At 42.7% G+C, this 27,226-nt stretch overlaps 4 protein-coding genes across 4 annotated transcripts in view; 3 read left to right on the forward strand and 1 right to left on the reverse strand.

Moving 5' to 3' along the window:
• Positions 1–3,921: 3,921 nt before the first annotated feature.
• LOC310995075 (urea transporter 2-like) lies at positions 3,922–7,579 on the forward strand (the record flags this gene model as incomplete). Its single annotated transcript, XM_083984004.1, has 7 exons — positions 3,922–4,136; positions 4,359–4,487; positions 5,214–5,343; positions 6,521–6,668; positions 6,949–7,083; positions 7,179–7,228; positions 7,340–7,579. The coding sequence occupies 7 exons, from the start codon at positions 3,922–3,924 to the stop codon at positions 7,577–7,579; spliced, it is 1,047 nt and encodes a 348-aa protein (XP_083840130.1).
• Positions 7,580–17,515: 9,936 nt separating this feature from the next.
• LOC310994257 (dnaJ homolog subfamily B member 5) lies at positions 17,516–20,814 on the forward strand (the record flags this gene model as incomplete). Its single annotated transcript, XM_083982873.1, has 4 exons — positions 17,516–17,623; positions 18,287–18,545; positions 18,919–19,472; positions 20,581–20,814. 4 exons carry the CDS (start codon positions 17,516–17,518, stop codon positions 20,812–20,814), a joined length of 1,155 nt encoding a protein of 384 aa, XP_083838999.1.
• A 1,292-nt stretch (positions 20,815–22,106) lies between these two features.
• Positions 22,107–24,975, forward strand: hwa (huluwa; the record flags this gene model as incomplete). Its single annotated transcript, XM_083982988.1, has 3 exons — positions 22,107–22,673; positions 23,901–24,096; positions 24,809–24,975. 3 exons carry the CDS (start codon positions 22,107–22,109, stop codon positions 24,973–24,975), a joined length of 930 nt encoding a protein of 309 aa, XP_083839114.1.
• Positions 24,976–26,083: 1,108 nt separating this feature from the next.
• atp5fa1 (ATP synthase F1 subunit alpha) overlaps positions 26,084–27,226 on the reverse strand; it is a 126,723-nt gene continuing 125,580 nt past the window's right edge. Inside the window, exons 10-12 of the mRNA XM_083984079.1 lie at positions 27,047–27,191; positions 26,405–26,555; positions 26,084–26,308 (exon numbers count right to left, since the gene is read on the reverse strand). Of these exons, the coding sequence (XP_083840205.1) occupies positions 26,230–26,308; positions 26,405–26,555; positions 27,047–27,191 (375 nt within the window). The 3' untranslated portion in view covers positions 26,084–26,229. The remainder of the gene's footprint in view (positions 26,309–26,404; positions 26,556–27,046; positions 27,192–27,226) is intronic.

The raw sequence follows: 27,226 nt of genomic DNA on the forward strand, positions 1-27,226 counted from the left end.
TTATTAATATGCATATAAGTAGCTTACTAGCTCCTTATTAGTAATTATTAAGCACGTATTAACACCTTATTCTACATAGCCTTATTCTACCTCTATTACACCATGAATTAAGATTTTTCCTGATATTAACTCCTAATTATCGCTTATTCATTGTAAATTAATGCATTGTTGTTTCTGAATAATGATGTGAATAACCAGTGGGTTGTTGGGGCCTTGTACAGGGGCAGTAGCACTCTGAATTAGTATAGCATTAATGCATTAATTTACAATGAATAAGCGATAATTAGGAGTTAATATCAGGAGAAATCTTAATTAATGGTGTAATAGAGGTAGAATAAGGCTATGTAGAATAAGGTGTTAATACGTGCTTAATAATTACTAATAAGGAGCTAGTAAGCTACTTATATGCATATTAATAAGCACCTAGTTAATGGTGAGTATGTGTCCCCTAATCTAAAGTGTTACTATATATATTTCTTTTGTCATGTCAAATTGTTCTTCTCCAGTGTTTAACAACAAGCACTAACCCATAACTTCCTTGTAAACTCTTCATTGTACTTAGAACGTGACACTCTTCAAACAAGGGCCTCTGTTTTTGCCAGAGTAGGAAATACTTTCCCTAATAAGATCATTCTTATCCCTGATTAGCTGCTGAGTTGAATAGAGAGACTTCGCTCTCTGCTGCAGTCGGGGGTCCTCTGGAAAATAGACAAGGAAGAAGAAGGCTTTAATATTTCACAAGAAGAAGCACCATGACATGATGATGCAGATTCCTTTGTATCTTGCATTTTTAAGTACGTTTGTGTGGTAGATAACCGATCTGTGATTTATCTTCAACTCAAAGAGGTAAGGAAAACTCTCTCTCCGGTTTTTGTTGTATACAAAATAATCTGATGAACAGTTTGCTGTAGCTTCTTGATCAAAATGCTTTTGTATTAATCAGAAATAGAAAAGTGTAAGTAGTAGATAAAAGCAGTTAATACAATTTAAGCATAGTTGATAATAGCACAATATTTGGCCTTTCTGTATGACTTGAAAGTTGGAAATATTCACAAATTAATAAACTAGATTGATCATAAATCATAAATCAGTACATGAGTCATTCACACAGTAAGATTTTTGTAGCTCATGGATGAAAACCTGAATTAATTTCTGTATTTTCTGACTGACTTCAAGACTCTGAGCTCAGTCTGGAGGTAGAGCCTCTTTAAGAATTAATGATGTCTATGATTTTTTTTTTTTTGGTTGCTGTTTTATATTTTGTGAGAGAAACACTGTTGGCTGCATTTTTGCAAAAAAAAAAACTTGACTTGCATATAAAACACAAAACAATTAGACAAGGTGCTGTCACCACTCGACAAGCAATTTTCACTCTACCACAAGTGAATGAGCAGCGACCCTGCACCTGGCATTCAGAAGTTAATGTGTGTGACCGTGTTTTATAAGCCACAGCGGTAATCCACAGCACCGGGGAGGAAAAGAAGCAGCTCCCAAGGGTCTTATCAAAGCACCCAAACAAAGTAAACAACACAAAACAATAAGCGAGAAATCAAGATTTACAAAGCCAATAAGAAGGATTAAAGATAACAATGTCATGAACAGTATGTGGACAAAATCCCTGGTTAGATCACAGTTTCTCCACAGTTTATATGAGAGGTTATTGATCATGTTATATTTTTTGATCCCTAAGCTTTATCCGAAAAGTTACTGCCGAGTTGTGTTGTTGAGCAGCTTCCGCATTTGTTGACTCTTCGGAAGTATTGTAGCACAGAAGAAAAGAGGCTGCCAGCAGAGCAGAGAGATCAAGAGGTTCTCTACACACTGAACAACATAAACACACTCAGGCTTTCAAGCAGAGAACTGTGACTGAAGATGTTGACGATAACAGTGGGGAGCTCTCCGGGAAATCGGCTTTGATCACTCCTTCAAAACATATAAAAATAAAAAAGAATAGAAAAGTATGTGGCAAACTGGCAACGGTTTTAGCTCTCACTTCCCCCGTTAGATGAGTCTCCTCCTCGGGGAGCAAAGAGAAGCATGTTCACACTGATTTAGTTTGTGTGCAGGGACAAGAACAAGACCAAGAGTCCCCAGCGAAATAGTGCAGAATGTCATTGGTTTAACTTGTGTTTATATTGTCATGAACTAAATCAGCAGGTCAGAATTTTCTTTAAAAAAGTGAAGATTTCATTTAAGTTAGAGTTCATCCAACATGTGTGTGTGTCAGTTTTGAGGACTTCTAATAATAGCTGAGACAGAGACTTCACCCAAAAATACAAATTTGAACCTCATGGTGGTGCAAGAGGAGATATCAGGGGAATAGAATAAAATAGAATAGAATAGACAGGGCTCAACAACACCTTTACACACACACCAGACATTAAAAAAGATCTAAAAAAAAAAATATGCAAGAAAAAAAAGTACACCAGATGAAAAAATAAAAAATAAACCACATAATGTCTGCAGTTTTTCTTGCCAATGCATGTACAGTACCTACGTATTGTCAAGTCACAGGATTACCAAAGTCAGTGGGGTTCATCCTCTGGGGACCGTAAATCTTTTTGCAAAAATTTTACAGAAATCCATCGAATATATTCAGTAAGACCACTCACGATTAAAAATGTTAATTGCAGCTTCATTATGCATGTGAGTTTGGCGTCAACTAAGGCTCCGACTACATCACTCCCTGAGAATAGGATTTCATTAAAGTATATGGGAGTGATGAGCGACTATCTACAGGTGGATGCTGGGGTGGTGGTGGGGCAGAAAATAGGGTAAAGCTGAGAGATGCTGCTGTGTCATAGACGAGCAAAGAGGACGATGGGTAAATCACCCATCTTAAATAGACCGCCATATTGGGAGAGTGTGTAATATGATGTCATGTGAGTGACGCAGCGCAGCTCGAGTTGGCTGCCTCAACTAGCTCGTAGCTTCGCTCCATTTTTGAGATATTTCAGGGTGAATCAGCCGCTATATTGTTATCTCTTCTTGAGCCTCGATGGCTTGAAATAAAGGGAATATAAAGAGTATATGAAGAGTATACTGTACAAGTGCAGTTAGCAAACTTACATAATTCATGCTATGTCCAAATTATTACCTTAACCCACCTGTTGTCCTTCTGGGTCAAATTGACCCAATCTATTTCCTTCCTCCATCCTTCCTTCTTTCCTTCCTTTCTCCCTTCCTTCTTTCCACAATCCTTTTCCCCTTCCTTCCTTCCTTCCTTCCTTCCTTCCTTCCTTCCTTCCTTCCTTCCTTCCTTCCTTCCTTCCTTCCTTCCTTCCTTCCTTCCTTCCTTCCTTCCTTCCTTTCGTCCTTACTTCTTCTTCCTCTTTTGATCTGATCTGTTCCCTCCTTCCATCTTTCTTTCCTCCCATTTCCTCCCTCTTCCTTCTTTCTTCTTCCTTCCTTGAACAAATCTGTTTCCTCCCTCCATCTTTCCCTTCCTTCTTTCCACAATCTTTTCCCCCTTCCTTCCTTCCTTCCTTCCTTCCTTCCTTCCTTCCTTCCTTCCTTCCTTCCTTCCTTCCTTCCTTCCTTCCTTCTTCCCTCTTCTTCCTTCCTTGAACAAATTTGTTCCCTCCCTCCACTTTTCTTTCCTTACTTTTTCCCTTTAAACTCTTGTGGCAGCAGGTATGGGCAGCAGCAACCAGCCTTCACATGAAGACGCTCCAGCCAGCTCCTTTCTCTGCAGAGCCGTGAGGTTTTTCACTGGGGACATGCACCTCTGTGGAGAATGGATGAAAAGTAGGTGTAAATAATACACATAAAAGTATATAAGTAAGGTCCATTTGCATGTAAGTATGTATGTAATAAGTATGGTACATTTCTATGAATCCAACAGGAATATTATATAATTTGAAATTGATTTGGTTACATCTGAGTCTCTTTGTGAAGTATAGATAATGACAGGTGTTAAAAATGAATCATTCCTCCTCTGTGGCAGGACAGGTTGTGGTAATCCAGCTGCTGGACTGGATTTTCCGAGGGGTGGCCCAGGTCATGTTCGTGAACAACCCGCTCAGTGGGCTCCTCATCACAGCCGGACTCTTCCTGCAGAACCCCTGGTGGGCCGTGAACGGTCTGCTGGGCACTCTGGCCTCCACTGTGTCAGCCATCTTGCTGGGACAGAAGAGGTCAGATGGCATCTTTTTTATCCTTATATGACTTCATCCTGAGAGAAAAATAAAAATCCCACCTCCCCCCTCCTAGCATCAACCAATTATCGCTCCCTCTTTCACTTATATTCCCCGAGGCTGCACTTTCTTTAGCTTTCACACTGTGCTATTTTCACAGTTTGTTTCTCATTTAACTGTGTTTTGCACTCATGTCGGGTACATCTGTCACATTCACCTCAGGGAGGCCGTATCGGCGGGTTTATACGGCTACAATGGAGCCTTGGTCGGAGTACTGATGGCTGCTTTCTCTGCCAAAGGAAACTGGTACTGGTGGCTCCTGCTGCCAAATGTGTTCATGTCCATGTTGTGGTAAGCCCCTCTCTCTTCTAAAGATTATCGCTCATTTGATTGCACACACTTGGCAATAACAAGGGTAGACAGAAAGGCAGCAACACCACCACGCAAGTGTGTGGGCCAGGAGCCATGTTCAAACTCAAGCAAAGTAAACGTGTCTGTCACTGTTCCACTCAATCTGAGTCCTCACATGCTGTTTGCACTTTACAATGACAACAAGCGCACAAATTCTTTGACACCTTGATTTCCAGAAAGACAAAACCAGCCTTTGTCTCATGTCAGTGACTGTCACCCTTTTTGGCTCAGGTGACAACTGATGCAGAGTTGATATTTCTATAAGAACTAAAAAAAACAAAGAAAACAGTACAAAACAATTAGTTATATCATATTATTGTGTTTGTATATCATATTTTTTTGCTCAATTTTCCATCTTTGTTAATTATATCGACATCCTGTTTATCTAATTATACTTTTCTGAATGGTGCAATTGGGCCGTCACACCATGCAGAGACAAGGCTGTTGTGTTGAGAGGATGTGGACTGACTGCTGCATTTGGCAAATGCAATGCTTGGGTAATATTTCAATTAACAAGTCTGGCTGTGGTTGTTCAGCTCAGGACAGCTGCTGCTCGGTTGAAGAGAGGTTGTATTGAGCAAACTGTTAATTGCGGCACACAAAAGCTCCATCCTTTGCCCCGCCGCCCGCCCAATCAGTGATCTATTTCCCTGCCTCTGTTCACAGCCCAGTGGTCTCCAGCGCCTTGTCCTCCATCGCCAGCAAATGGGACCTCCCAATATTCACTCTGCCCTTTAATATTTTGATGTGTCTACATATTGCAGCTACAGGAGCCAATCACCCTTACTTTCCTGAGGTAAAGCACAGAACTGCTACACATAAAGATGCAGTGGCGTGCACAGGGGGGGGGGCCCAATTGTTGAAAAAGTGCCCTCTTGGAAGCCAAAACGTGCGCTAAAGTGCCCTCATGGCAGCCAAAACGTGTGCTAAAGTGCCCTCTAGGAGCCAAAACGTGTGCTAAAGTGCCCTCTTGGGAGCCAAAACGTGTGCTAAAGTGCCCTCTTGGAGCCAACACGCGTGCTAAAGTGCCCTCTAGGAGCCAAAATGCATGCTAAAGTGCCCTCTTGGAGCCAGCACGCACGTTAAAGTGCCCTCATGGCAGTCAAAACGTGTGCTAAAGTGCCCTCTAGGAGCCAAAACGTGTGCTAAAGTGCCCTCTTGGAGCCAAAACGTGTGCTAAAGTGCCCTCTAGGAGCCAAAAACGTGTGCTAAAGTGCCCTCATGGCAGCCAAAATGTGTGCTAAAGTGCCCTCTAGGAGCCAAAACGTGTGCTAAATTTCCCTCTTGGGAGCCAAAATGCATGCTAAAGTGCCCTAGGAGCCAAAATGTGTGCTTAAGTGCCCTCTAGGAGCAAAAACGTGTGCTTAAGTGCCCTCTAGGAGCCAAAACGTGTGCTTAAGTGCCCTATAGGAGCCAAAACGTGTGCTAAATTTTCCTCTTGGGAGCCAAAATGCATGCTAAAGTGCCCTCTAGGAGCCAAAAACATGTGCTTAAGTGCCCTCTTGGGAGCCAAAACGTGTGCTAAAGTGCCCTCTAGGAGCCAAAACGTGTGCTTAAGTGCCCTCTTGGTAGACAAAACACGTGGTAAAGTGCCCTCTTCAGTGGCAAGGACGTGCTATATGTGCCCTTTTTTTTCCTTTTCGCCCCTGCCCTTCAAAAAGTCTGTGCACACCACTGTAAAGATGTATACACATTCAAATCTAAAAAAACAAAAACAAAACAAAGTGGCCTTTCTTCTCCTCTGATTTCAGGTGGATATCCAGCCAAATAACCATCTGCACCCGCCTAATACTTCCATGGAAAGGATCAATATCACTCAGGTTTTTACAGGAATCATAACACTCTATTAGTGTTTTGAAAGGTTACACAATATGAATCAAATAGTGTCTCTCTCTTCCACATTTGTCATCTCAATTAACAACGAGACGTCCTAATTGTTTGAAATGTCAGTGAACGGGGGCTTTTTCTTGCAGCTATTCCTGTCGGTGCCAGTTGGTGTTGGCCAGGTGTACGGATGCGACAGTCCTTGGACAGGAGGTCTCATCCTTCTGGCCCTGCTGCTCTCCTCCCCAGCTATCTGTTTCCATGCCATGTTGGGCTCTGCTGCTGGCGTGTTGTCTGGTAAAAAAAAAAAAAAAAAAAAAAGACTCTCCCATTTGCATAGAAATATGCATAATGTGTGCTACGGCTACAGCGGGGAGCTTTGGCTCTTCAAAGGGCACCGTGGCATTATGGTGAATGAACCATGACATGTTTTCTTTTCTTTTTTTTCCTTTTTTCAAAGAGGGCTTTATATCCTGTGTGTGTGTTGACTCAATTTTCAAATTGGTGCAGTTGTTTGCTATTTAATAAAACATTTCATGGCTGATATTGTCCTCCCATCCTCTGATGTGTGCTGCAGGATTTGCCTTGGCAGCTCCTCACAGGGACATTTACTCAGGCCTGTGGGGATACAACAGTGCTCTATCCTGCATTGCTGTTGGAGGGGTCTTCTACGTTTTAACATGGGAGACCCATATACTGGCTCTAATATGTGGTAAGATTGATACTATGATCAGTATCTTCAGTTTGCATGCTGTGAAAATGTGTTTGTTTTTTATATTTGAAATCTGAAATGATGTTTCTTTCCAGCACTTTTCTGTGGATACATGACTTCAGCCTGCTCAAAGCTGATGTCTGTGGTAAGTAAGGAACTTTCTCCCCCGTGTCAAACTCTGTGAGCATCATTTGAACACCCAGATGTCTCTCATATCATGTGTCACGCTCTGCTCTCCTGTGGCATCCCCTTTCAGCTTGCATTACCGGCCTGCACGTGGCCTTTCTGCCTGTCGACTCTCATCTTCCTCCTCATTTCCTCTGAGATCCCGGCCATCTGCAGACTGCCTCTGTCTGTGGTCTCCTACCCAGAGGAAAACCGGCGCTACCGGAGACAATTGAAGGCTTCAGAGCGAGCTCAGCACAGTCAGCAGTGCAGCAGCCAAGAAGGGGCCTCGCTGAGGGAGAGTGGACGGCCAAGTGTCCATTTGGTGTAAGGAGAGGGGCTGCAATCAGAGAAAATGATTTTCTCCCTCTCGAAAGCAGGAATGAGATGCCGTTTTGCTATTTCCTCTCTTGCATAACAGTATTTGTTATATAAAATGGCTGGCATTAGAGTGAGAAATGTTCCAAATAGGAAATATATTGTCTACACAGCAGAGGGCAGCACTTCCCAAGGAAAGCTACTGTAGGAACACTGTGTGCCTCCACTAAATCTAATAATACTGAGGGAAAAAAAGCATTGTGCAGACAAAGGAATGGTGTTTGCTAGAAAGATCTTCATTTTGCTAAATCTGGTCTGGTGGTATTATTCGTGTAAAATAGCTACAAAGCAAAAGGTTGGGGGGAAGAATCAGTAAATTGTCCTTTTCAAGTGGTTTTAGCTGGAGGATGGTTTAAAATGCAGCCGAGCATTTCATCAGTGCACACAGGGAGCTGTAGGGGAGATTTCATAAAGTGCTCCCCCAGCAAAAACACCCTCTTCACTGCCAGGCGTAATCCATCTCTGCCTTCTGTACTCCAATCTGTCCTACTCCTCTCTGTCTCTTATCGTTTCTCTTTACGTCTCTTTTGGTTTCTCTCTGTGCCTCTCCCACAATTTAACACCGACTTTTTGTTGCTTATCTACCTTTCCTCTCATCCTCTCCTCTGCTGTTATCTGCCCCCCAATCTCTTCTTTTGAGAACAGCCTTTCTACTTTTCCATCAAGCGAGGAGATTGTGTGCTCTCTCTCTGCAACCGAGATGCCAGCTGATAAAACACACAGAAGTCTGCCTGGGTCTGTGTGTCTGTGTCTCTATTTACACTTATGAGTATATCTTTATTTGTGTCTTTATTGCCATCTGCCTCTCTCTCTCTGTGTATCTGGTCCACTAAGACACATGGCTTTAGTCTAGCCAGTATACGACACATAACAGACAGTCACACTCCCAGACATGTGTGGGAGCTGCAGTACATCGGGGGAGAAGGTGCCAGACGAGGGAATGGGAACAAGTTGAAAATGAGAACGTCTCATTTTCTTGCCTGGTGGTGATAATATATGACTTGTTGCTTCTTCTTTGAATTTCTAATGTCATTTTTTTCTGACCTTCATTAGAATCTGATATCTAATCAAATCAAATAGTTTTTTATTTGATATTTTAAGGGGAAACTTTCCTCAGAGTTGTGTTTTCTCTCTAATCCACTGCTAGCCTGCAGGTACCAGTGACCTTAGTCAGTCAGTGGATTTCCTCTGTGGCCTTTTACACAGTGTTGATTCATCCAGCGACCTTTGAAGGACATGGATAAGTGTTAGAAGTGGGACGATGTGAGATGAGGTTGGTGTCACTTCCCCCGTGCCCGTGCTGTGCGCTCACATAGCAAAGCGTGATTCACCTTCCCAAGTCCCCTGCAGGCAGCACCTACTGCTCCCGTGAAACTAAACAGGGGCGAGTGAGACAGGGCTGAGGGATGAAGCCTGTATAAACTCAGAGAGTAAAGTATGTGTATGTATGCGCCTCTGTGCTCCTGTGTCTGTTAGATATTAACAGCAAGTTTCATATAAAATGTAGGCCAAGGTATTTTAAAACTGCGGTTCAGGAGGATCAACATAATAAAATGACGACAACAACAAGGGGACAGGAATAAGAGAAGTAGGTCATGTCTGTAAAGTTTGACCACCTAACAATCAAGGTAAGCACTTCAGTTGGCTTCACAATCAGCATCTTAAATTGAAATTTCACTCATTATCTACTCACCCTCATGTCGACTAAGGGCTGGGAGAAGTTTCAGAGTCCTCCGTGGCTTCTCTGAGTTACAGGGGGTCTCATCATAGCAGTGCATGTCCATATAATGGTTGCAAATGGATACCAACTGTCTTCGTAACAAAAAGACACACCAAAAAACATCAAAATACCTCCATGCTGTTTGTATGTAATGTCCGTCTTGTATTGAAGCCCCGAAATGTGAAATTGTCCCGAAAAAAATTAAATAAGTCTATTTTTCAAGCTTGTTTGTAGCGGAAGCTTCTCTTCCCGGTTCGTCAAATTTGGATGAACCAGGGTCTGTCCGGGAAGAGGAGCTTCGAGAAGCTTCCGCTACAAAACAAGCTTGAAATATAGACCTATTTAATTTTTTCAGGACAATTTCGCATTTCGGGGCTTCAACACAAGACGGACATTACATACGAGCAGCATGGAGGTATTTGGATGTTTTTTGGTGTGTCTTTTTGTTACGAAGACAGTTGGTATTCATTTGCAACCGTTATATGGACATGCACTGCTACGCCGAGACCCCCTGTAACTCAGAGAAGCCACGGAGGACTCTGAAACTTCTCCCAGCCCTTAAGTCGACATGAGGGTGAGTAGATAATGAGTGAAATTTCAATTTTGGGTGAACTATCCCTTTAACTAGTGTCTTAGCCACAGCAGCACTGTCTCATTTGGTGTATATTGTGTAGCTGAGAGCCTCTGAGGCCAAACCATGTTAGCCTGCCCCTTTGTCTCCACCACTCAGACGAGTTCAAGTGGATATTCACTCGGATAAGTGAATAATAACTGGATGAATGAATGAAATAGTGTGTACTGACTGAAATGGCAGCAGAGTTGTTTTCATTTCGTGCTACATGAGAGTGAGTTATCATCATGTAAAGTTAAATTGAATCACTGTACTATGCATTTAATAAAAATAAAAAAATGAAAGCATGTCTTCAGTGGGATGCTACATTATGTGTGTTGAGTGCTTTAAACCAATATTTGAGATCTTTGTGTTGGTAAATTGGGGGGCAACCGCCATTCCGACATCCCACCAGTCCAACATAGGCCTCTAATTGACTAAATGGCAACACTTAAATTTCTATCAAATGTCCCATCATTCCGACAATTCTTACCTCCTATGGTGGGAACGACGGTATTTTTTTCTTTTTTAAAACATCCTGCCTTTCCGACAATTGCTTTAATAGCGTATACATTTTCCCCAAAAGATTTTGCACTGGTTGGGCTTAGGCAATGATGAAAGGAGTTGGTTAAAGTTTAGTAAGAAGAGGCTAGACAGGCCAGATAGATAGAGTCAAGATAAGTAGGAGGGAGTCACCTGTTGAGTAACGCACATTTCCTTATATTGAAAGCCTTGTCGGAATGGTGGGACAATGGCATGTCGGAATAGCGGTATGTCAGAGTCTAAATGGTGGGATGTCGGTCGGAATGACAGCATGTAACCTGGGAAATTACAGAAAATATAATTCAACAGTTCACTAACTAACTACAATGTGACCAGGGCTACAGCTCTACAGCCATGAAACTCTATGTGGCTGCACTTACTCACAATGGTGGTTGGAGCTAAGAGCTAAATGCTATCATGGGAACAAATGAACAGTGATAATGACAACATACAAATATTTAGCTGATGTAATATCTTCTTGCACAAAACACAATGTGACGCTGAGGCTGAATTAAGATGAATTATAAGTATCTTTGGTTTTATAGTGGGCTGCACAATCGGCCTGAGGCCTTTCTGTGTGGAGTTTGTGTACTGTAGAGCCTGTGTCAACTGGGATTGGCATCGGCCTACATGTGACCCGGCACATAAACAGTAGTAGGCTACAGCCACTGGATGGATGACTTTAGAGTTTAGTCATCAATCTAGGCACTTGTGGTTAGAAGGTACTGGTTGATTACAAGTCATCTGAACCATTATTATCGATCCAAAAGTTCTCAGGACATTTAAAACCAAAAATATGAAACTCACATTATATGAAAAGTCAGTGATTCAATTGTCATCTGTAACAAATTCCATAACAATCCATCCAGTAGTGTTATTTCAATGGTAGAAAACACCACCCATCCAAACAACTGTTAGCCCAAAAGCCAAGCACTTAATAAAACAGGGGTAAATAAGGTGAATAAGGTCTGAAAAGGATGCTATATTAATAGACATAAGTGCTGGATTATATACACCAACACTATGAATGATTATATGCTAAAGCAAATAAAAGGATTTGTTGAACCCATGTTCCATTTTATTTTAAGATATGTAAAAAAAAAAAAAAAATACATAGCCTATATATAAATGTGCCAGTTGAAAATGAGGACACAAACAAAAGCAGAGCTGGTGGCTGTTTATTCCTGTAAACACCAGAAGAACAACCAGCTGCATGTGAGCTGTCCACCTTCGCACTGCCTATGACAATAACAGGACCGGTGCAGCTTGGTGCTTTAATTAGCATTATTATATCTGCGAGTGACAGGCAGCGTTGTGTGTGTTTCTCTGAGAGAGAGAGAGTGTGTGTGTGAATGTGTGATAAACAGGCCAAACACACAGTCTGAGTGTTCCCGTGGGCAGGACGAAGGAACGAGCGTTGTGAACGAGGCTGTGACTGATTCACTCTATCCTGTTCTGTGAATCTGTGAATAGTATAAGGTAGAGCTGCTATCTGCTGCATGACGCTCCTGGCTCACAGTGTGCATACCAAATTTGTCTACCGGTTCCTGTAAGACGATAGGAGAATCCCCTGGAAACTCCAACCCTCATTGGCCGCAGGAAGCATCACAGCAGAGGAAGTATTGCCATGTATGTACGCTCCCCGTGACACTGATTTCCATATCCATGGCTGCACTGCCGGCTGCACTGTCGGATCACTGCCGTAATCCTGTAGTAGCTATGTGTAGTATGATCTGCAAATAGAAATACTGACTCTTTATCAATGGGGGTGAACGTGGTATTCAAGCAGACTCATCAAAAGAGTGGCCTTCCTGTAGTGATGACTTTATATTATAGTCAGGAAGAGGATGTGGGTCTGTATGAGATTAGAATATTACATCAGTACAGACTTTATCTTAACTTCTTTTATCTTTACAAAGAACTGTGTTATTATTATTACTATTAAAGTAGAGCTGGGATAAGAAAGGGAGTAATATATTATTGTTGAATTAGGGGTTTGGGGTTAGCAACTGAATGGTTAGCATCTGATCCACAGTAAATTGAATGTAAATTTTATTTCCAACTGTTTTACACTTAGATGTTTTGAGAAAGTTCCTGTTGATATATGGGGTCCATGTTGTCTAATGTTTTATGTAGTGTATTGTTTTGTATGTATCCAGGCTCCCTCAATAAGCTTTCGATAGCTTCTACGGGAGACCTGATTCACACGAAATACGTTGTTGTGTGTGAGAATAAATAGGTATTGCAATGAATGTTACATCCAAAAATCTTCTGGATTGATCATAAAGATGCATTAATTAAAGGGACAACGAGGAGTTTTGGAAAAGCGAAGCGTTTTCTCACTACATTTATGAGCCACCGCGCACACCGTGAAATTCTTTGACCGGCGCAAGACAGACTCATGTTTTCATTCATCAAGAATTAAAGTCAGAGGTTCGAAGACGATCACATACCGTCGTAGTTCCGACCATAAACGGCGATTCGACGGCGTTATTCTCATGACTCGCCACAAAACCGAAAGTAAAGGAACGCTGGTCGGCTCGACCAGCATTTCCGCCACCACTAATAACAAAATAACGATAGAGACAAAACGATATATTTATCGAAAATGGCCCATTAACAAGTGTGGGTAGCGTAGATTCATCCACATTAACGTGAGACTTTTTTATAACCAAATAGAAACTCCTCGTTGTCCCTTTAAAGCAGAAGTAAGTGATATATTTGTGTTAATATAAGTCTTAAATAGTTATATCTTCCGACAGCAATCACTTACATAGAGTGTTTGGACTGAAACACGGGTCTGTCAGTCACTCTGCTCTGCTCTGAGCCGAGGAGAAAACATTTATCGTATCCTACAGTTTTTATCCAATGAGGAGAGAGAACGGCATGCAGGGCTGTGTGTGCAGCCAAGGAATGCCGTGAATGTGGTGACGTAGGGACGAGGACTGTTATGGTGCGTTCAAGGAAACTCGTATTTTTCCGACCGTGAAGTGGTACCAGTTCGATCTGGTACGAGTTCACCGGTCGGAAGTTACAAGTGGCCGTTATAGTGACTTTCACCGGTAAAACAGGTCGGAAAAACACGAGTGGGTTGCCTGGAACGCTACAAAGTCGTAAGTTGTGACTTGAAGCTGTAATTTACGATTTCAAAAGCCTGCCTGGAACGCAGCATTAGCGAAAACGACCGGACCACTTACTTCTGCTTTAAGGAACCCCTAACCCTAACACAATAGAGTGAGTGCTATGCCTCCATCATTTCAACAGTGGGAAATAGACAGAGGAAATGAAAATTGTCTGTTTGGAGATAACTTTGTCTTAACTGTAGTAAAGTTTAGGTCTGAAATTAACAATAATTTTCATTGTGAAATTTCTCACATCCCCACACATTCCCCTTACTTGACAATTAAATCTTCACATTTTAGAAGCTGAGACCTGAAAATATTTTGTCCTTGTTCCTAAAAATGTGTAAAAAAAACAATTTCATTATCAAAATAGCTGCAAATTCACATTAGTCACATGATCGTTGCTGATCTATTCACTTATTCAGTGTTAAGTGTCTGTTTAGCAGCTCTTGGCTCAGAAATAGACATTTTGCTAGCATGGTCTGGGTACACTGGTCCCCCCAGGGAAAGATGTCACTGCAAATCAATACGAGGTTTTTGTGAATAATGATCTTTATCCAATTGATATCCAATAGAGCCAGTCTTTTCCAAGGTGACAATACCTACCATCCACAGGGCAACAAGTTGTCGCTGAATAGGTTAATGAGTACAAAAACAATGTGATGGTGTTATGGTTACAACAGTCTCCAAATCACAGGCCAATCAAACACCTAAGATTATGGACTAAGCTTCCTCTATCAAAATCATTACAACAACAAATATTGGAAGAATGAAGTCCATCCATCCCAGTTTCAATGCAAAGAGAGACTGCGGCTGTAAATGGCCTGTAAACACCTCACTAAGACCCTATGTTGGTTTTCTCTTTCATTTGCCACCTGTCTATATTTGAACCTTTGCTTTTATCAAACACTATTGTTAACACATTTAGTTACATAACTCTGCGCCGCCTTCTCTTTCCACAGCTGCTTGCTGAAGGTTATTGAGTGTCTCATCTGCATGCGGGTTTGCATTCATTGTCTGTATTGCACTTTATTGCTATGCAGAACTACGGGGGTGGATGCAATTACATGAACACCTGCACAGTCTAAATGATACAAGAACCATTCACTAAACACTGCCTCTGTAAAGCGGACTGACCTTTCCAGTGGGGCTCCATTAACACAACCATTTCGGTCCAAGTTAATTTCAGCTACAGGAAATTAGCCTGGACTCATTCAAAGTGGTGCTCAATGGAAACTTTTAAGGCTGAAATTTTGAGGTGGTAAATTTCAAGGTGCTCATTCTATTTCCCCTCAAACCCTTCCTCTTCTGGATGTATAGGAGCTTGGGGATATGATATAGTGCAATACAATATGACCCAACAGCACAAAACAGCTACAAAGATGTTGAGTGTTTTCATTATTGCATACCTACGGTATATCTCACTGTTTCATGGGGGAAATTGTTACTCCTCTACATAGTTATTGTTTACTTTGCGAACTACAACACAAAGGTTTTACAAGTGGTGCTGTTTCAGATTTCACTTGTTAGAAGTTCAAACAAAGAGGGGCGCCGTGTGGAGCAGTGGGTTGAGCTGGCGCCCCATATGCAGAGGCTAGAGTCCTCGCTGCAGTCGGCCCCGGTTCGAATGCATGTCATTCCCCCCTCTCTCTGCCTCCCTATATCCTGTCTCTCTCAACTGTACTATCAAATAAAGACAAAAAATGTCCAAAAATATACTTGAAAAAAAAAGAAGTTCAAACAGAGTTATTTAAGATCAGGGTATGAATACAAATGTGTGCTGCAGTCCTTTCTTAGTTACTCTCAATAAGAAAATACGATAAAGTAAAATAAAATGTTCACATTAGAATATAGTCCAACATATGATTTTTCTTTTTTATTATATCTATTATGAAATGTTATGGTATTTAAAGTTACTGATTCATTTACTTTGAATACAACAGGAGGAATATAATTAAGTACTTGAATGTTAATAGGTCATAATAAACTTTAACTTCTCTTTAGTCGTATTACATCACACATTTTAAATGAAAAGATTCATGATAAGATGAATGATGAATGTAACGTATTAAATGTCAGTACTCAAACCGGTACCAGAACAAGTACCGGTACCAAACCCGGTACAAGAACTAACACCAGAACTGGTGCCAGAACCAGTACCAGAACTGTAGTATAGGTAGGCTACTAGTCAGAAGTTCACCAGTAGCAGGACCAGCACTAGTCTACATCTGACCCGGGCCTCATGGTTTTGGCGAAGCCCAAGTCTCAAGGTTTGAGTACGACCACAGTCTTGAATTATTTTGGAGAGACGGACTCTTGATTGGTCCTGGTCCCAATCGTTGCAGGTACCAACAGTTTAGATGGTGAGAAACACATTTGGCTGATCCACCAAGTCCAGAACCAGGACCAGGACCTTTACCAGTCTTAGCTGCACTAGTGCCAGAACCAGTCTCTTCTCCAGTGGAAACTCCACCAGCAGCAGGACCAGTATCATTTCTAACTGGACTAGTATTAGTACCACTCACCAGCACCAACACAGGAAGTAGCACAGCAGAACTAGTACCAGCACCAGGACCAACACCAGTTGTAGCAGAACCAGTACCCTGCAGCAGAACCAGCACTAGTACCGGTACCATAACTAGCACCAGAAACGGAACCGGTACCGGTACCAGAACTAGTACCCAAACCGACACCAGAATATTAATGAAAATATGTATAATTTCAGCGATCAAGACCCTAGGGAGAGTAGCTGCTGGAAAGCCCAGCAGCTAATGGGAGTCTTTAATAAACATAAACATAAACCAGAACAAGTACTGGTACCAAACCCGGTACCAGAACTAACACCAGAACCAGTACCAGAACCGGTACCAAAACCAGTACCAGAACCAGTAGGCCTACCAGAACCAGTGCCAGAACTGGTAGGCTACTGGTACTAAACTCAGTACCAGAACTAGTACCGAAACTGACACCAGAACCCGTACCAGTACCAGTACCAGAACCAGTACCAGAATTGGTACCAGAACTAACACCAGAACCGGTACCAGAACTAGTACCGATACCAAACCCGGTACCAGAAGTAACACCAGAACTGGTATCAGAACCAGTACCAGAACCGGTACCAGAACTAGTACCGGTACCAAACCCGGTACCAGAAGTAACACCAGAACTGGTACCATTGTGTCAGTCATATGTAGCCTAATTGATCATAATCTGAACTGTGCACAGGTAGCCTATTAGGTTTATAAGGAACAGATTGTTCCCATAAAGCCTGATACATTCTCTCACCCACTGTGAAACTAGCTTCATGTTCAGAACCGGTGTTTGAATGTACATAAGGAGTCACTTGAGGACAGGGGCTTCATCAGAGACAGTCTGGAGGTTGTCTGGGCAGCAGCAGAGTGGTTTCATGTATATTTGTATGTCTGGTCGTTCTGTTCTGTTCTGTCTGAATAAAAAAAAAAAAAAAAAAAAAGTACTCTCTGTACTGAGTCGTGACTGTCTGCTCGGCTCTGCCTTCAAGAACTCCGGAAGCATGTCTCGAGATGGAGAAGGAGGCTGCAACATCCGCGTGATCATCGCCGGAGCACCAATGGCCTCGCACCGTGCAATCTGAGGACACCGGTATCCCCTGCCGCGCGTGAAGAAATGGGCGGATCCGGGGAAAGCTCGGTCACGCTGCGTGGGTGGGTGCGTGTAGAGTAAAGGAGCTGCCGCGGCGGTATAAATATCAGACAGCCGAGAAGAGGAGAAGAGAAGCAGCAGCAGAAGCAGAAGAAGCAGCAGCAACAGACCGAGCCGAGAAATTTCAGCACCAGAGCGACTGGACAGCGACACGTAGCCCATTCATTCATATATTTCTATCACACACACTAGCAAACTTTCTACCTGAGCATCATGGTTCTCATCTGGACCCAGTTCGGTGTCAAGCACAAAAATGTCAATGTCAAGTGCAAAGTGCGAGTTATGCACAGAGGCGACAGCTCAGGCTCTTCTTCATCAGCGGTGAGTACACAACTTTCTTTACGCTTTTTTGCATTTAAAACCATTAATGCTTTGAATTACTGAAAGTTGAATGCAATGTAGAATGTTAAAGTTTCATACTGAGGTGTGTGCTATTATAGGCTAAGTGAATCGGCTCATCTACCGGCACCTCTCTCTCCATATTATACCGTCACTATCCTGTGTCTGTTGCCGTGGGTTCATTCAAATGCAAGAGTCGCTGATTTCGGACTCAGCCAATCGCTGCAGAGAATCTCGGTCGTTGCTGGGAGGGGAGGGGGGAAGCCTTTTGCCCCTCACGCGACTTCCAAGCTTCTCGCACGTTGTTGGTGTGCATCAGCCCCTATAAAATAGATGGATGTGCAGTGGCATAGCAGCAGCAGCAGCAGCAGCACAGTGTTATCCCCACAGAGTGCTGTTGTAGTTACATCAGCTGTGGTGGATGTGCTCTATTCTAGGGGATGGAGGATTTTAATGCATATGCTTTTTTAGATGTTCAATCTTTCAAAGCACAGAGCACTCAAAGCTGTGCATCATTGTGCAGCCCTGCTAATAAGAGATTTCAAAACTTGTGCAATAAAAAAAGTGACTTGTTTGGCTCATGGCTTTTTATTTTATTTTTTATGAACAGTCCAGTGAATGCATGGCTTGTTCTTGTTTCTACAGGAAGGCAGCAAGTCTGAGCAGGACACACCCTGTCTGGCCATCAAACCCACCGGCAAGGACTTCTACAAAATCCTGGGTGTGGCCCCTGAATCCAATGAGGACGAGATCAAGAAGGCCTACAGGAAGATGGCTCTCAAGTTCCACCCAGACAAGAACAGTGATGCCGATGCAGAGGACAGGTTCAAAGAGATCGCAGAGGCCTATGAGATCCTGACCGACCCCAAGAAGAGAAGCATATACGACCAGTTTGGAGAAGAAGGTGAGTTGGCACAGACTTGACACTGCTAGGACTTCATTTACATAAGTTAAATAGCTTATAAAGTAACTGGCAGCTGGCTAATTGGTGTTGCATAAGCTGCTGCATTCACTGCTCATGTCTTCATCAAGGCTAAATACTGATGTGCAGAGGGAGGATCGTGATTTAAAAACACCCCCACCCCCCCATTAAACCAGCCGAACATGTGCAGCTTTAGGCAGCTGTGGGGCTGATAAATTATTCAGGGAGCGATGAAAGAGTTTTCCTGAAAATCCCAAAAGAGCTGATGTTTAGCAAAAGCAGAATTTGCATGAAAGCAGCACCAGATGTGCAGCACTTGCAGAACTTAACTCTTTGTGTTCTTTGTGTTTTTCAGGTCTTAAAAATGGCATGTCACTGGCGGGCCAAGGCAACGCTTTCCGCAACAACTTCCCCACCGACCCCCACGCCACCTTCTCCTCCTTCTTCCACGGGTCCGACCACTTCGACATCTTCTTCGGCAACGACTTGGACGGCGAGGACGACCTCTTCAACCCCTTCAGGCGGTTCACCTTCAGCAACTTGGGTGGCTTCGCCGGCTACGAGGGCGGGCTGCCGAGGGGCCAGCGGCGCCTGCAAGGGGACGCGGTGGTGCACGACCTGCAGGTGACCCTCGACGACGTGATGCACGGCTGCACCAAGCACGTGAAGATCACCCGCAGCCGGCTCAACCCCGACGGACGCAGCATGCGGTCCGAAGACAAGGTGCTCAACGTGGTGGTGAAGAAAGGCTGGAAAGCGGGGACCAAGATCACCTTCCCCAGGGAGGGAGACGAGACGGCCAACAACACGCCGGCCGACATCACCTTCATCCTCAGGGACCAGGAGCACCCGAGCTACAAGAGAGAGGGCTCCAACATCGTCTTCACGGCCAAGATCACACTCAAAGAGGTGAGATGCTACATTTGGTCAGGGTTAAGCGTTGGGACTCCCACTCCTAACACTCCAACAAATTGAACGATATATTACGAAACATAGGACTGATGATGATGTATGAGTAGCTATACTAGGTAATCCTACCAACCACTTACACCTACTCAGAGAAACACAAACGTCTGTCTACCTACCACTCCTTGTCTTTACGTAACTGTTGAATAATGCCTGTTCTGAAATACCAAAAGCAAAAAAAAAAAAAAAAATCAGTTACTGAAAGGCATCAATAAATAAAACATAAAGCAGTGGGGCTGATCTCTGCCAAAAGCAGGGAAGGAGGGAGGGGAGTGTATCTTGACTGTAGCCTGAAGACAGAACACAGTGTTCTCTTATGGGCACCTGAGCCCCCCCAAAGCTTAGGCTACAATGGGCTGACAGACCCCCGCTAACAGAACAGCAGCAGTAGCCTGCCAACGCCTCCGTTACCTCATCAGCCCCCGTAGAGAGAGATAGAGATGGAGAGATGGAGAGATGGAGAGAGGGAGGGAGCAGGGGCTAAATTTAGCCACAGCACTGCCACTGACTGCCCCCACGAATCGCACTTCACTCTCTGAACTACTATCTGTGCCGCAGACTCCTCTCGCTTGTATGAGGCAGGCAGGGAGGCGTTTTCTTTTCTCTCTTTTTCTTTTTTTTTTTGTTGGGCTCACTCCCTCTCTGGCTCTCACTTCTACCAACCCACACACACAGATTAGCAGCAGGGTAACAGTCACAGAGACTGGCATTTCAAAGAGCTCCTCCATCTTCCTATGGCTCCCTTCAGTCAACTAAAGCACTTAACTCCCACACACAGACAGTAAATAGAGCAGCGATTATAACATCTGTAACACCATTTTGTTGCATAACCGAAAATCCTTATGCTTTTAGAAATGACAGACACTCCATATTTATCCGTTGTGTAACATAGCATTTCTATAGTTGAGGGCGTTTAATTGATTTTGTTTTTTTTTTAGTTTCGAGTGTTCTTTCTTCCAGTCATAATGAAGCATTATGAAAGCTGTTCTAAATATAACAGGACTATAACAGGACTAACTTTTTTTGTTCTTTTTGTGTTTTGTCTCTCCAGGCTCTTTGTGGCTGCACAGTCAACGTCCCCACACTCGACAACCGGATGATGCCTCTACCGTGCAGCGATGTGATCAAACCCGGTGCTGTCCGGCGGCTGCGGGGGGAGGGGCTGCCCCTGCCCAAGAGCCCGTCCCAGAGAGGCGACTTGGTGGTGGAGTTCCAGGTGCTCTTCCCCGACAGGATCCCACCACAGTCCCGCGAGATCATCAAGCACAGCCTGGCCCAGTGTTAGCCTGCTTTTTTCCTTTTCCATCCACGGGATTGACAACACAGCTCCACCCAATGCGTGTGTGTGCGTGTATGTTGTTATCAATTCACAAACAACAAGCCTTGCCCAAGGTGCTAATAATTATCACAACCAATCACAACCTCTTATTGTGTTTGGAAATAATGGCAAGCGGCGGCTGAATTGAGTAGTAGTTCAGACAAGACTTTGCGAGGAGATTCATTAGCACGATGCACTGCACCATGATGAGCAGTGAGGTCAGAACTGATGAATGAAGTCTTTGGTATCTAAGGGCGTCTAATGACTCGATGGCTATTTTCTTGAATGAAAAGGCCAACTGTACTGTTATACTTGCTTGTGAACATTTAGCAGGATATCAGTGTGCTATTCAAGTCTGTTAAGACTTATTTAAACCTGAGTGGTAGAATGGTGAAGAAAAAAAAAAACACTTTAGTATTATTATAGTTATATGGTGTTCATATGACTGATCTTTTTCATTGATTTATTACAATAGCAAAATGTACTTGTGTACAAAGATCTACTTTGTGTACAAAATGCAAAAAAACATTGTCTCTAAGAGAGATTCATCTGTCAAATGTTCTATTGAATTATTTGAAATGTTTGTATATATATATTCTGCAACAAGCCAGCTGTTGATGTATTATTACCTGACATAGACACATTTGGAAGCATGGGAAATAAATAAAAAACTAGAATTTCACTTCTGTTTTCTGCATTTCCTTTTTTTCCCAGTAATATACCTGGGTCACATGCAGCATTTTGCAGTGCATTAAAAAAAAAAAATCTCAATTCAGAGCATGAAAATCTCCCAGGCTTCACTGCAGAGTTTTTATATTAAGATGCAGTAAGATGCAGGAGTCTGGTCTGCCACCTAGTGGTGATTGGTTGGTGCGACGGCGCGAGGCATCCTGCAGATAATGAGCTACACCTGTTGGCGGCTGATTTATGCGGCTGCCAGCTTGAGTGTGCGTCACCCACACGTCCCAGATCAAGCCTTTGCTTTCATAACACTGACAGTATTCACCCGCAATGACGAAGACAGGGACGATTGGGTCACAGACAAACATTTGGAGACTGTACGCATTTGGCAACCAGCAGCAGGCTGTCATGTTGCTGCTGTTGTTGTTGGGCACTAAAAACCCAGTTCGAACTCAAAAGTGGCCCACATTGATTGACACATCAAACCACCTGCGCTTTCAGAGACAACGTGAAATCTGCAGCTCAGAGATCAGCAGCACTTTTCTAAAATTCACATTTTATAAGTCCTCTGGGATGAAATGTCGCAAATAAGTCAGACCACACCATCAAATCTGACAGAAGGTTACCCAGTGACAAACCTGACTCTGGTCGTCCTTCTGCTCATACCCTGCGTGGTCATCCTGCTGCTGCTCAACTGCCTCTTCCTGGGTTACAAGCTGCTGGTCGTGTCAAAGTGCAGCAGCAGCAGGAGACAGGACACAGAGGAGATGCTGTTAGAGTCCACGCTGCAAAGAGCCACCAGAGTCCCCGCGCTGCAGGCGTACATGTCGGTGTCGGAGCCTGTCCTGCCGCATCCCGTCACCTCCTCCAGGGCTTCGTCCAGGGAGAGGGCCGGCGGGGTGGACCACAGGATCCGGCTCCTGAGGCCGGACGGCGCCACCGGCTCAGGGTCCCTGAGGGCGCCGAGCACCATCCGGGCGACCTCCCCTGCAGCTGGTTTCAGCCCGAGGCTCGACCTGCCCTGTGGGTCACGGACACACAGCGTCGGTAAAGCGGGCTGGTGCAGAAGTGCACCACTTCTACCGCAGTCCAGCGACTCAGAGGCCGAAGCCAGGGTCAACCTGGTCCCGCCAAACTCTCCCATGGTGAGTGATCAACAACTAAACGAAGCAGGAAGAGGCCCAATGAGCTGTTAAAGTGTTTCTATTAGGCTGCTGTAGAGATTGTCAGGTACAAGTGTCTGTAATACTGTAGGTCTACAGCAGGCCTACAAGGCCTACATGTATGACCCCAAGCCTCCCACTAACCCCCTGTTACTCTTCTTTTCATTCTGGTCAGTGTGTGCAGAGAGGGTCCCCATATACAATTTCTTATTTGTGCACCATCTAAGACCAAAATGTAGTAAAATAGTGAAATTATTAAATGTTGACTCTAGTTCTGAGTCTAAAGAGGCAGAACCCATCTTGAAGTCCTTAAAAAAAAAGTTTTTCAACCATGAAAATGACCATAAACTCACTGCCACACAGGGAAATTTGGAGGTTCCCTTGAAGGTGAAGGTTTGAAGTCTCAGGACAGTTTGGTTAGTTTTTTTGGTTAGTTTTTTTTAGTTTGTCTGGCTGCTGGTAATCCAGCTGTGCTACACAGTGACCTTGATGGTATTTTAATGGTTGCAACACATAGATTCTGATCTGTACTAGTGTAGGCTACATGTATAATTGTGAAATTTAGGGTAATATCTTAATCTTAATCTTTCTTTATTGTCCACATTGTGGAAATTTGTCTTTGGCTTCACGTAAAACCACACGAAATACCACATAAAAACACATGATAACACACAGTAAATAAATAACATGTCATTCAATACTCAGAGAAAGAGAGAGAAGGTGAGGCACATAGCTCTAAAATGTACTGGAATGCGTTCACAAATTTAGTATTGTAATTGCATTCAGTATGAATGACTTCTTATAAATATTCTTTGTTGCTTTGGCAGCTGTACTGTAGCTACATGTATAATTGTGAAATTTGGGATAATATCACTATTCAAATAGATATATCTAGTGTCTCTGTTGAGTTACATGTTTGTGTTCCATATATTGACGGTTTAGTTTCTTGGCTTTGGTTAATACACATCTTACATATTTGACCATCACATTTCTTGTAACCCTGTCTCTCTGCAGCTCTGTTATTCTCACCTCTGCTTGCTGTTTTTGTCCTGTGGTTTTTGGAGCTTTGGAGCTGTAGTTTTTCATTGCCACTGCTTACACTACATCTTGTTCCGACTGGTTTATTCCAGACAAATCCATAAAGCAAACACCATCCAGACAACAGGGAGGGCAACAAATCTCATTATTCATTTCCCCCCTTTTCAGCAGGAGGTAGAACACGTGGGGTATGTTTGTCATGGCAGCCCTTTCCAGATGCTGACAGATGTGAACCCAGGTGTTGCAGTGCACGTGTTTGACAAAGTAGATGTGGAGTGTGAGTACACTAACCCGCCTTCAGAGACGTCTTGCCTGAACACATCTGCAGTGGGTCCTGGACTCGACAGCGACTTTGGTGCAAGTGCAGGTACGCTTCAGTCTCTCTCCACCAGCTGCACTGTGATCAATACAACTCTCATTAATAACTAATGTTACTGCTGCATCTGAACAAATCAAGTATAGACTTGGCATACAAACAGTATGATTTATATCTCAGTTCTCTGAGTTAAAGCAGGTAAATGGTTTCATGGGAAAGTTGCTTAATATACTAGATCTGCCCTACACAGGCAAAATGCAGTATCTGCATTTAAAAAAAAAAAAATTTGACCAATCAAAAGTGTGACATATTCTCTTCAATCTGGTAGAATTTGATATTGGTACTGCTAAAATTTCCAGAGTTATTGGGCTTTTTATTTTGCTGTCCATCCAAAAAAGCAGTGTGAAACCAAGGCAAAGTGCAGTATCTGCCATAAAACTGTCAAAATTGGTCACAAATTATGCCATAAAACAGTCAAAATTGGTCAGAAAGACAAACTACAAAATACATTTAATTCAGTCCACCTTTATCTAATCAATTATAGACTTGGTAGTTATTCATAATTTGATGCTTAAACCTGACAATGAAAAACACAAAAAGCTGTTTTTCTCAGTTTGGCATTTTTACAGATACTGCACTTTGCCTTTGAAGGGCAGAGATAATGTGTGTTTGAGGTGTTTTTAGTTTGTGGATGATCAGGGGAGTACAGACTGAAATTTAGGCTCTGTATCAAGAATTTTTTAAGCAACATGATTTCTTTCAGGCGTCTCCCTGAGGATTTTGTCAGCGGACAGCGATGGTCTGTCCAATGGCGTCCTGGCCTCGGCTTTGGAGTGGGATTATTATGATCCCTGCTACGTCAAACAGAATAATGTCCACAAACATAAACACCACAGGCCTGCAATACACACTAAACAGTACTGGGTGTGATATGACGAGTAGTTTTAATGTTTATTTATATTTATTGCTTATTTATCCAATTATATTTAAATAATTTATTTGCTTTTTATTTAGAAAGATATATTTAATGTCTAAATTGTCTTAGATTTACTTTTTTACACATTTATTTGTTTTTTAGAAAGACACAGATTTAATATATTTGAATAGTCTCACTAATAATCACCACCTTTACACTATTACTGTTTGTATGATGTATTCACTCTGTCACTGAAGATGTTCAAATGGTTCAATATTTTCCATGCACCAACACTGATATTATGTTTATTGAAAACCTTTCACTTATGTTGTTTGCTGTCACTACTCGGCTGTTAAGCCAGTTTTGTATTTCATAATAAACATTCACCACATTTGATTTGTCACTGCTATTGTTTGATATGTTTTGATTCACTCTAACCAATAAAGACAAGTTTATGATTATTATTGTTATTTATTTCGCTTAAACATGTGATACAAGTTATTTTGGGATGATTTTCTCTGTCATGTGCTCCTCACCAGCAGAGGGCACTGCAGTGGTTAGTGCTAGTGTTTGGTGGGCTTAAAATAACATTTTAGTGAGACGGTGGTCTTTCAAGGGGTCATCATGTAGACAGTATACATTTTAGAGGGTCTGTTTATAAAGACTAAAGAACATCACTGTCCTCATTCAATACACAACCCATTTTTATATAATTGAAGTGAGACAACGGCTGAATTTCTGGACAAATGGACAATCATGTCATTGTTTGCAAGTTGTTGCATTTTTAAGACTGACCCCAGATATTTGCTTTTTCATGACTTTATGTAACTCAGGCATTAGAATTGGGTCTGATGTGCACTGTCAGTCAATGAGCTCCGTCACATGATCAAACTGTTTTTTTATTTTAATGATGTGGGGCAACTAAAGCAGCTGCTCAAGAAATGTGAGGGGGAATTTAATAGTTCAAATTTGTAGCTGTGCACTATAAAGGTAAAGCAGCACTGGGCTCAGTGATTTCATTTATGTAATCAGTATGAATTGCAATTGCAATGAGAAGACAATACTATGTCACAAGAGAAAGTTACAAACTCTGCCCTTGAAAACCAAAAGATGCAAAGGTCAATCAGTTGGAATACTTTATTTCCCATTAAGAGATATCTCTGTACATTAAAGATCAAGTGCCACTTGAATTTTTTTTGAAGTTCATAGAAAGTGTTACTGACTCTGCACAATGCAAACATGAAACAACCAGACCAGAGTGCACCATTTTACTCAAAGCTGGAGATGAAGGTCAACACAATCTGCTTGAGTTTGGCATCAGATGGCTCAGAGATTTTGCCGTCAGCCCTGTAATGAAGAAGAGACGTTAAGTGTTTTAATACAGACAGCAGCATACGTAAACTGCAACGTAAATGATAAACAAATCCGCTTCTTAAAGCTTACCGGATAGCTGCCAGCAGGTCTTGGTGCTGGCTCAGGATGTGCTGCAGGAACGCCTTCTCAAACCTGGTGATCTTGCTAGGCTCCATTTTGTCCAGGTGTCCCCTCACACCGGCATAGATGACCGTTACCTGTTCCTCAATGGCCATGGGAGCTGAAAGACACAAGTGCACACGTTGAGAAAACTGAAGGCCTACCTTTTTAGCCTTGCTTTTAACTGATTATTATTTTTATTGTTATAAAACATTTAATTTAATATATTTTATTTATTATAATTATCTTTTTTTTCTATTTCAATTTATACATTTTATCCTACTACACCTGTCTATTTTACTTCATTTTATCTAGTGTCTTTCTCGTCTTCTCATTTTATCCATTTTTACTTTATTTTATCTAGTGTTTTCCCCATTGCAAATGATTGAGTGTAAGATAGCGTTTCCCCGATGTCTCTAAAATCCAATGTTCTAAAATTATTGTGTGAATGTGTTATGTGAATGTATGTGTGTCTCCCAATATGTGTTCCCTATGTTCCTTGTTTTTATCATGTGAAGCACTTTGAGCTGCCGTGGGCATGAAAAGTGCTATACAAATAAAGCCTGATTGATTGAAGCCTCAACAGTGAAGTGAATGGTAGTGGTTACTCACAGTACTGCCCCTGTTTGAGGAGCTCAGTCAGACGAACACCGCGGTTCAGCAGCTGCTGAGTGGCGGCGTCCAAGTCGGAACCGAACTGGGCGAAGGCAGCCACCTCACGGTACTGGGCCAGCTCCAGCTTCATGGTACCAGCCACCTGATGGTTAACAGGAAAACCCATAAGTCAAGACT

The sequence above is a fragment of the Trachurus trachurus genome (genome assembly GCF_905171665.1).
Source record: "Trachurus trachurus genome assembly, chromosome: 12".
Lineage (NCBI taxonomy): Eukaryota > Metazoa > Chordata > Actinopteri > Carangiformes > Carangidae > Trachurus > Trachurus trachurus.